Genomic DNA, 9,270 nt, shown 5'->3' on the forward strand with positions numbered 1-9,270 from the left:
TATATTGGTCCCTTTTACAACTCAGAGAACTTGAGATTTATGAATATTTTGTTCTAAGTTGTGTTTTGTTTTTTTATGATAAAGAATTGTGTGCTTTGTTTTTAGTGTATTAGAGTAAGCTAAATTCCTATGTTTATATTGACTCCATATCTATAAAAGGAGCTCTGGTAGTACAGTGCCTAAGGCATCTGACTGCTAACCAGAAGGCTGGCAGTTCAAACCCACCACCTGCTCTGTGGAAGGCAGAGGGGGCAATCTCCTTCCGTAAAGATTCGCCACCTCGGAAACCCAGCAGGGTTTTCTATGAGTGAGAATCGACTCAATGGCAGTGAGCTTGGTTTTGGTTGGTACGTATCTGTGAGGAGCTCTGGTGCCACAGTGGTAAAAACATTCAGCTGTTAACCAGAAGGGCGGTGATTTGAACCTGCCAGCTGTTCTGTGAGAGAAAGATGAGGCAGTCTGCTTTCATAAAGATTTACAGCCTTGGAAACCCTATGGGACAGTTCTACTCTGCCCTATATGACAGCTGTGAGTTGCAATCAACCCAGGGGCAGTGGTTTTGATTTTACTTACTTATATCTGGAAATATTCAATGTAAAGAAATAGAAAAACATGATACAACTAGAAGATTAGTAAAAGTAGTGGCCACCATTTATTGACGAACTCTAAGGTGGCAGGTGCACACTGGAAGCGCTACCATAATAACTTTTGTATATAATGCACTCCCTCGTACACCCTTATGTGCAGAGATGGACATAGGAAACTAATGCTCGAGAAGGGATGTGTGGCTTGCCCCTCCCCCAAAGAAAGTACTAACAAGCACGTTACTTGCATTAAAATATGATGTATACACATCAGCCTAGGAGCTCTGGTGACGTAGTGCCTAAGGCATGTGACTGCTAACCAGAAGGCTGACGGTTCAAACCCACTAGCCACTGCTTGGAAGGAAGGTTGGGCAATCAAACTTCCGTAGTGAAACCGCCTCAGAAACCCAAGCAGCGGTCACTATGAGTCGGATCCGATTCGACAGCGGTAAGTTTTCAGTTTTTACACATCAGCCTTATGCGTCTCTTCTTGAGATACGGAAACTGAGGTTTAGAGGGATTAACTTCTCCAAGGACATACAGCTATGAGCATGTAAACCAATGTCTTTTTTCCTCTAAAGTCTGTAATAAATACTGCCTTCATAAATATTTTTATTCTTAAACATAAGAATTCCAACAAACAAATCAAAACAAAACAAAACAAAATGCTGCAGCACAGGGTCTATAGATAGGCAAAAATCACCCACTGCTGTCAAGTTGATTCCAACTCATAGCGACCCCCATTGGGTTTCCAAGGCAGTAAATCTTTACAGAAGTAGATTGCCTCATCTTCCTTCCACGAAGCAGCTGGCAGATTTGAACTGCCAACTTTCTGGTTAGCAGTCAAATGCCCTACACAGTGTACCACCAGACTCTATATATAGAGTATGAATCCTTCCAGAGAAATGCAGGTTATTAAGAAATAAAAACACATAGAAATTAACAGAAAAAAATCATTTCCTAGCTACTTTTTTTAAAGTTAAAAGTAAATTTATTTTCATTTGTAAGAAAGAGGCTTTAAAAGAATTATTTTTTTCAAAATCCCCTAAACACATTTGGGTAGCTCTGGTAGAGTAGTGCCTAAGGCACTTGACTGCTAACCAGAAGGCTGGAGGTTCAAACCCACCAGCCACTCCTCGGAAGGAAGGTTGGGCAATCTACTTCCGTAGTGATACCGCCTCAGAAACCCAGAGGGGTCGCCATGACTCGGGTCCAACTTGATGGCACATAACAACAACAACAACAACTAAACACATTTATTTGTTCTAGAAACCCGTAAGATCAATAAAATAAGCAATATGAATAAAAAGTTCTCAGTGTAACAGGAACAGATGGGCACAGTGGCTACAACCATGGGCCCAAACAGCAGTGATTGTGAGGATGGTGCAGGACTGAGCAGTGTTTTGGTTACACACAGGGTTACTATGAATTGGAACTGACTTGATGGCACCTAACAACAACAGAGTATCTGTATTTTTAAAGATCACTGTCATTCATAATGAGAAAAAAATATATGTAAATCCATTCCGTTTCTTATTTGACCTCTGTTTTTGCTTTATAGAGCTCAGCTTCTATAACATAATATATACAAGAACCAAGTATGATTTAGGGTTTTTCTTTTGTCACTAGTTCCCAGGGAAGTAGTGGTTGCGGCCCACTGGAGTTGAAAGACCTTTAATCTGTTCCAGCTCTTGCACTTTATAGCCAAGGGCAAGATACTCACCTCCCATTCAAGTCTCAACTGAAAAGGACAGTGGGTTGTGAAAATGAGTATGATGATGCAGTTGAGAAGCTGCATGTGGCCTGGGAGGCACATACTGCAGTCCTGCCGCTTGGTAGAGGGGGCCTAACCAGCAGTGGTCATCTCCACACCCAGAACCCAGTGACAGGAGCTATGCTCGGTGCTTTGTATACAGCTGTTACTCACCTCGAGAAGTACTGGGAGCTTTGCTCTTCAGACCAAAGGCCCTCTCTTGTTGAGTCCTTTGAGCAATGAGTTCAGTGGGTTCAAAGTGAAATTAAACATTCTCTTTCCTTTTCACAGTCTCATAGACTTGAGAATTCTACTGTCATTAACTTTTATGGGCTTAATTTCTTTGAAATATAGAAGGGGTGTTTGGGAATTTCTCACAATGTGAGGGTTTATTTTTTAACTTGGGTATCTAAAATTTAACAGAAGTTTCTTTTTCACTTCTATGTAAAAATACTTGAGTCATTTCATTTGGCTTTATGGCCATAATTAAAAAAAAAAAAAAAAAAAAAAACTCATTGCCATCAGTTGATTCCAACTCACAGCGACCCCCTTTGGGTTTCCGAGGCAGTAAATCTTTACAGAAGAACTGTAAATTATCTGGCCATTACTCTGATGGCCTGTAACTTTGTGTGGGTAGGTTTAAGCTTTGGTAGAGTTTCTTTCCCTTCAGTTCTTCAGAAGACTTATTTGGAATTTTGCCTTTAATCTTGCAGCACCCACAGATCCAGAAGAAATCACAGTATATCAAATACCTTTGTTGTGATGATGTGAGAACCCTACATCAGTGGGTCAATGGTATCCGCATCGCAAAGGTAGGTTTTCTTTTGAGGATAGACTAATAAAGTGCTTAATGATAAGGCTTGCTTGTCATGAGATGAGCTGCTTTAAAAAAAAAACCTCACTGCCTGTCAAGTCGGATCCAACTCAGTGTCCCCTCCTTGGGTTTCCTAGGCAGTATCACTACAGAAGTAGATTGCCCGGAGGTAGATTGCCCAGTCTTCCGAGGAGTGGCTGGTGGGTTTGAACCACCAGCCTTCTGGTTAGCAGTCAGATAGATGCCTAGGCACTATGCCACCAGAGCTCCTTAGCTGCTTTAGTATGTCTGAAATTTAGTTTATGTTCAGAATTATTGTAATTGTTTTATGTTCATGATTTTGCCAGTGTCTAGTTTTCTAAGGCCTACATTTCATTTTTAAATATCTTTTTTCCTTCATGATTTGATAAATGTGTAACACTATCTGTGAAATAAGAGTGCTGATAAAAGCTATGTAGCATGAACAGAGAAAAGGTAATCATAGGGAGGAAGTGGGAAAAGAGCTGTTATGTTATTGGGATTGCAGTCAGTGATATTGAAACAAAAAGTGTGTGAATTGCTCTATGGAAAATGAATTTGCTCTGTAAACTTTCACCCAAATCACAATTAAAAAAAAAAAAAAATCTTGTGTAGCATGAAAGTGATTTATTTTGAATTTGAAGAATGGATGATACTGGTCTTGAATAGAAAAGTTTGGTAAAAGCAAAAAAAAAAAAATTATTAAATTGCTTTAAGTAATGAGCATTTACTAACCAGATTTGGGTAGAATCCTGAGTTCTGAGAAGCTAGCCCTGAATTAAATAAGAGTAGATTATAATTTAATCATGTGAGAATTTTTTAAGTATTACAGATATTTTCATATGCGCTATGAATCCATAAATAGAAATGTATCCCACTTTGCTGCCTCATCTTTTCATACCCAGTAAAGTTCACATGTCGTTTGCTTTCTTCTATTTAGTATGGGAAGCAGCTCTACACGAACTATCAAGAAGCCATGAAGAGGACAGAGTCAACTTACGATTGGACTTCCTTATCCAGCTCCAGCATTAAATCAGGATCTAGTTCTTCTAGCATCCCAGGTAGTTCAGATGTCTCAAAGCACTGTTTTACTACCAATATGAAGGTCTCTGAGAGACATGACTGCAGACCTGGTTATTTCAGTTTAGTTCTTAAAAACTAGAGCCATACTTAATTTCTGAATTATAATCAATTGGTACTTCTAAAATTCTATGTGGGGAGACTGTCATGGTCTAGTTCACAAATGTATTTGAAATAGAAAACCACTATATGACTAAGGCATCTGACTACTAATCAGAAGGCTGGTAGTTCAAACCCACCAGTCACTCTGCAGAAGGAAGACTGGGCAATCTACTTCTGTAAAGACTGACCACCACAGAAACCCAGTGGGGGTCACTGTGAGTCAGAATCGACTCAATGGCAGTGAGCTTGGTTTTTTTGGGTATGTAGACCCCTAAAGCAGATTACTCAAAACTCACTGCTCAGAAACAACTGTTGATGTTGATGCATAATTTGGGGTAGAAAAGTACTTGGGGAGAACCTCTATACTCAGAATCCATGAAGAAAGTGCCGTCCTCCCCCACAGGCTTCCTGACATTGCAGTTCACAGTGAAATAGCAAGAACTAGTCTAGTATCACAGTAAAGGCAGCTATTCACGTTATCAGTCTATAGTTTTCACAGGAAATCAGTGGTATGCAAAAGGATCCTGTCTTAACTTTCTCTAAAGGAGTTTGAATTTAGAGTTGACAATTTGTTTGTGGTTATTTATTACCTTTGCTCTACTGTAACTAACTTGGCTGGACTCACTTAATACTGCAATCTAAGTCTCTGTCTCTCAGAGTGATTGGATGGGGTTAGCTCTAACATTTGAGTGTCCACTAGATGCCAGAAATTGCTTCCGTCCGGTCATCTGGTTTGACTAGGAGGCTGGTGAAATCATCTTCCCAGTTCTCTTACCATGGGCCTCAGTTGAGGATGCACTGTACCTTCACAGCCATTCCCACGGGGCCTCAGTGTCTTGCCAAGAGGCCAGGCTGCAGCTTGGCTGCTGCCCTGTGGTGTCAGTACCTGAGTCCCTAGAAAGCCTGCTTATGCCTCACTTGGAGGTCAAGTTCTTAGTATTGTGTGTTGCTGGGAAGAAAGGAAGTCATCATCATGTATAGATCTGAATTTATAAATTAGATGACCTGGAACATTAGAGAAACTGATTCTCAGTGTAATGAATAAATAATTGGGGGGGGGCTAACTTTATTGATAGCTTATTAATTCTCTTATTGGTAGGCAGTTGATTTTTTGCAAGACAGGTTGTCAGGATACCAATGTTGTATGAATGTTGTATTGTAATTCTTAGTCTAATGGTGAACTATTTAAAGAAAAATCCAAGCTTTCCTATTAAGATAAGGGAGATCATCTAGCTGTGTTTCTATAAATAGGTTGGGTAAAATTAATGTGTTGCTGTTCTGCACACATTTGACCTGTATAGAAAGATCTAAAATATATGTATTCACAGTCTGGTCCTTTACAAACTGTTTTTCAACAGAGTCCCAGTCAAATCACTCTAATCAGTCTGATAGTGGAGTTTCTGACACCCAGCCAGCAGGACACATCAGGTCCCAGAGCGTTGTGAGCTCCATCTTTTCTGAAGCCTGGAAACGAGGCACTCAGTTAGAAGAGTCCAGCAAGGTAACATGCTTCTTTTCATTTACATAGAAACATATGCAGTGTCCCATGGGTTTAAGTTGGTGGTCTTTTAATCCTTTATTAGGAATTCTTTCTTGCCCTATTTTAGTCTCCTTTCTCAGATCTTGAGTCTTCCCGATTTTAATGGGTGGAAAGGTTTCAAAGAGATCTGATGATTTGACTTACCTTCAGAAATGCATTATTTGTAAATTAGCTCTAATGACTTTTAAAAGGAGTTAATTGAACTCCTTTATCAGTGGCTCAAAATTTTAAGAAAGTAATTCCCTCCTTCCCCTCTTTAATCAGTTTGGATAGAGCAACACCATTTAGTGGTAATGCCCTAAATATGGTCTAGAGACATCGCTTATTTATAATAATATATAACACATATTATTATAATAATATATAACATATATATAATTATATGGGAGCTCTGATGGTACAGTGCCTAAGGCATTTGATTGCTAACCAGAAGGCTAAGAGTTCAAACCCACCAGCCACTCCTCAGAAGGAAGATTGGGCAATCTATTTCTTTCTGTATTGATACCACCTCGGAAACCCAAGGGGAGGGGTTGGGGTCACCACGAGTTGGAAACAACTCAATGGCAGTGAGTTTGTTTTTTTAAAATATAATTATATATGAAATATATATTAATAATAATATACGATAATGGTTGATTATTTCAGTAGGAGCTCTGGTGGTGTAGTGCTTAAAGCATTTGACTGCTAACCAGGAGGCTGGCAGTTCAAACCCAGCAGCCACTCCTCAGAGTGAGGTTTTGTTTTTTGTTTTTTGTTTTTAGTTATTTCATTATTAAATTATTTAGACTCATTTGTTATCTTTTATGCACTTTGCCATTTCTGTGCTTATTGATGAATTTTCTCGTAATTGTAGATTATAGGGAAGACTAAATTCAAATCAATCTCCTAAATATCTTGGGTTTCTCAGCTTTGCATAACCAAATTATACGAATAACTCTACTGAAGGACAAGTGTAATTATAGTGAGATTATTTAAATAGAGCAGTTTGCAGGCCTCCTCAGTCCTTTGGCAAACTGCCTATATGGTTCTTTAGGCTGGTTTGTGTCCCAGCCAGTATTCACCTTTTCAAGATGCAGAACTCCATCTCTAAGGAACCTGGCACACTGGGCCTGGCCATTTTGTATTGACTTGATAATCATTTGAGGGGTATTTTGTTGCTGTTGTTTCAGTCTGAGAACCTTACACTAATGCATTCACAGTGAGAGTTCAATGGCCATTCCCCCTCAGTTTATTCTCTGATTTGCATATGTGGTTGATTTACTGGCCCTGGGAAGGTGAAGACATTATTAGCCAATGTGGGAGTCAAGCACTTCCCTTCAAAAACGAGTATTTGAGAATTGGCTCCAATGACCTAAATTCTCAAAACCTGGCAGTTTGTTTACTCCCTTATCAGAGCCTCAGACTTTCAAGAGAGATTCTTTCTCCCTTTCCCAGCTTAATCAGTGTGGATGGACTGTCCCATTTGGTGCTAATGCTCTAAATATGTACCAGAGAAACAAGTTGGTTTACATAATTCGGATGTCTAAAGAAAAGTCCAGGAGCTCTGGTAGCATAGTGCCTAAGGCACTTGACTGCTAACTAGAAGGCTGGCGGTTCAAACCCACCAGCCACTCCTCGGAAGGAAGGTTGGGCAATCCTACTTCCGTAGTGATACTGCCTCGGAAACCCAAGGAGGGGTCCCTATGAGTCGGGGCGACTCGACGGCACATAACAACAAGAACAACAAAGAAAAGTCCTGTGCCTTACCAAATTATTAATGGTGTAATCCATGTACATTTTAAATTACGCAATGACCTAATTTGTATGAGTAAGGCCAAAGAGGACAGAGGCTTAACTGCTCTGGAGGCCAGCAGGCTGTCATCGCAGTGTTGGGAAGCGTGTGAACGATGCTGAGCAGCAGTGAGTTTGAGTCCTGATTCCTGTGTGTCTCTTCTCCTGTTACCTCAGTCTCAGGTGCCCAGTGTGAAGGCCAGCACAGCTAAGGTCTGCACCCCTGAAGCAGCCAAGACAGGGTCAAGTTAAGGTCAGGGGCTGTTCTTTGGAAACAAATTAACCTGGGTGACTCCTGTAACAAACCTTACAGACTAATGCTTTTATTCTGATGTGTAATTTTTAGAAAACATGTGAGTGTCCTGATGGGCATTAGAATTCAGCCCAATAATGAGCCCTCTCGAGAATCTACTAACCTGAGCATTCTCCATATGAATTAGATGTCATTCATCATTGACTACAAATAGTTTATCCTGGATCCTCACAATTTGTTCATAGAGCCTAAAAGATGTACCCAAAGTTATCAAATGGAGTAAAGAAAAACCAAGGGTACTTCCTTTCTTGTTTTCCAAAGTCCTTAAACCACATTCATGCATGACTGGCTTCGTGAAATAAATAACCAGGTGTGACCATTTCCACAGTGCCAGGAGGGGCTCGGGCAGGCCAGTCCACACGCTGCCAACAAACTAGCTCACCTTTCTCAGTCTTTTCTTTATTCTCGCCTTCCAAAGTTTTCTCTCATTTTCTTCTGGGTTTTTCTGTATGACATTTTTATGATCTTTTGCCATAATGTTTACGAAGCATTTCTTTATGTATTTTCCAGTAAAAAAAAAACTGAAAGAATGCCCCCTCATTACCTGCATTGCTGGACTTCTGTGCATGTTGGATGCAAGTGTCTCACATGCACGAATATGTGTGTCAAGCTCATTCATTCCTGTGTGACAGTGCACGCCTGCTGAACACTTCCACACTCTCGCGTCAGCTTACTAGCATCAGAAAGCTATCCTCACTCACGGAGAGGCCCTCCACAGCACGCTAAGCCCAGCCGTGGCATCTGCTTGAGGTAGATGCAGTCCTGGACTGAAAAGTGAACTTGAGCCATCACATTTTTCCACTGCCAGAGTCCAAGTGGCATCCAATGCTTAGAGTCCACCCCACAGTTAGGACACTGTGTGTGGAAGTCACTCAGCCAGAGGTCAGCAATCAGACATCCCTTCACCCTGCAAACTTGCTTTTGCAACAGGCAAAAGCATTCCGATGGTTAGCCAGTCTAGCTGCGGGACCACATCGTTGAGTAAATTTTCTCTGTGTCCTGGTTACCCAGGGAGTTTGGTTTTTGCCTTCCTGACACATTGTCCATCTTCATGACCACCAATTGCTGCATCCTTTTCACGCATGCCCCAGATTCCTGGCTTTTTCCTGTTAAGAGTCAAAGCTTACCTCTGTAACTGTTTTGTTTACTGTTTGTTTTCTCCCTCCCATCCCCCTTTAGGCCAGAATGGAGTCTGTGAGCCGACCCTACACTTCACTTATGCCTCCCTTATCCCCACCCCCTAAGATAGTCGCCCCCTACTCGGCTTCCCAGCCTTCTCCGCCCCTGCCTCCTCCT

The 9,270-nt window shown here is 40.9% G+C and overlaps 1 protein-coding gene across 1 annotated transcript in view; it reads left to right on the top strand.

The window, feature by feature from the left end:
- RAPH1 (Ras association (RalGDS/AF-6) and pleckstrin homology domains 1) overlaps positions 1-9,270 on the top strand; it is a 73,485-nt gene that overhangs the window by 62,344 nt on the left and 1,871 nt on the right. Inside the window, exons 10-13 of the mRNA XM_007936020.1 lie at positions 3,051-3,149; positions 4,110-4,230; positions 5,710-5,852; positions 9,154-9,264. Coding sequence (XP_007934211.1) covers positions 3,051-3,149; positions 4,110-4,230; positions 5,710-5,852; positions 9,154-9,264 — 474 coding nt within the window. The remainder of the gene's footprint in view (positions 1-3,050; positions 3,150-4,109; positions 4,231-5,709; positions 5,853-9,153; positions 9,265-9,270) is intronic.

This window comes from Orycteropus afer, unplaced genomic scaffold, assembly GCF_000298275.1.
Source record: "Orycteropus afer afer isolate SDZICR_OR568_19922 unplaced genomic scaffold, OryAfe1.0 scaffold00002, whole genome shotgun sequence".
Taxonomy (NCBI): Eukaryota; Metazoa; Chordata; class Mammalia; order Tubulidentata; family Orycteropodidae; genus Orycteropus; species Orycteropus afer.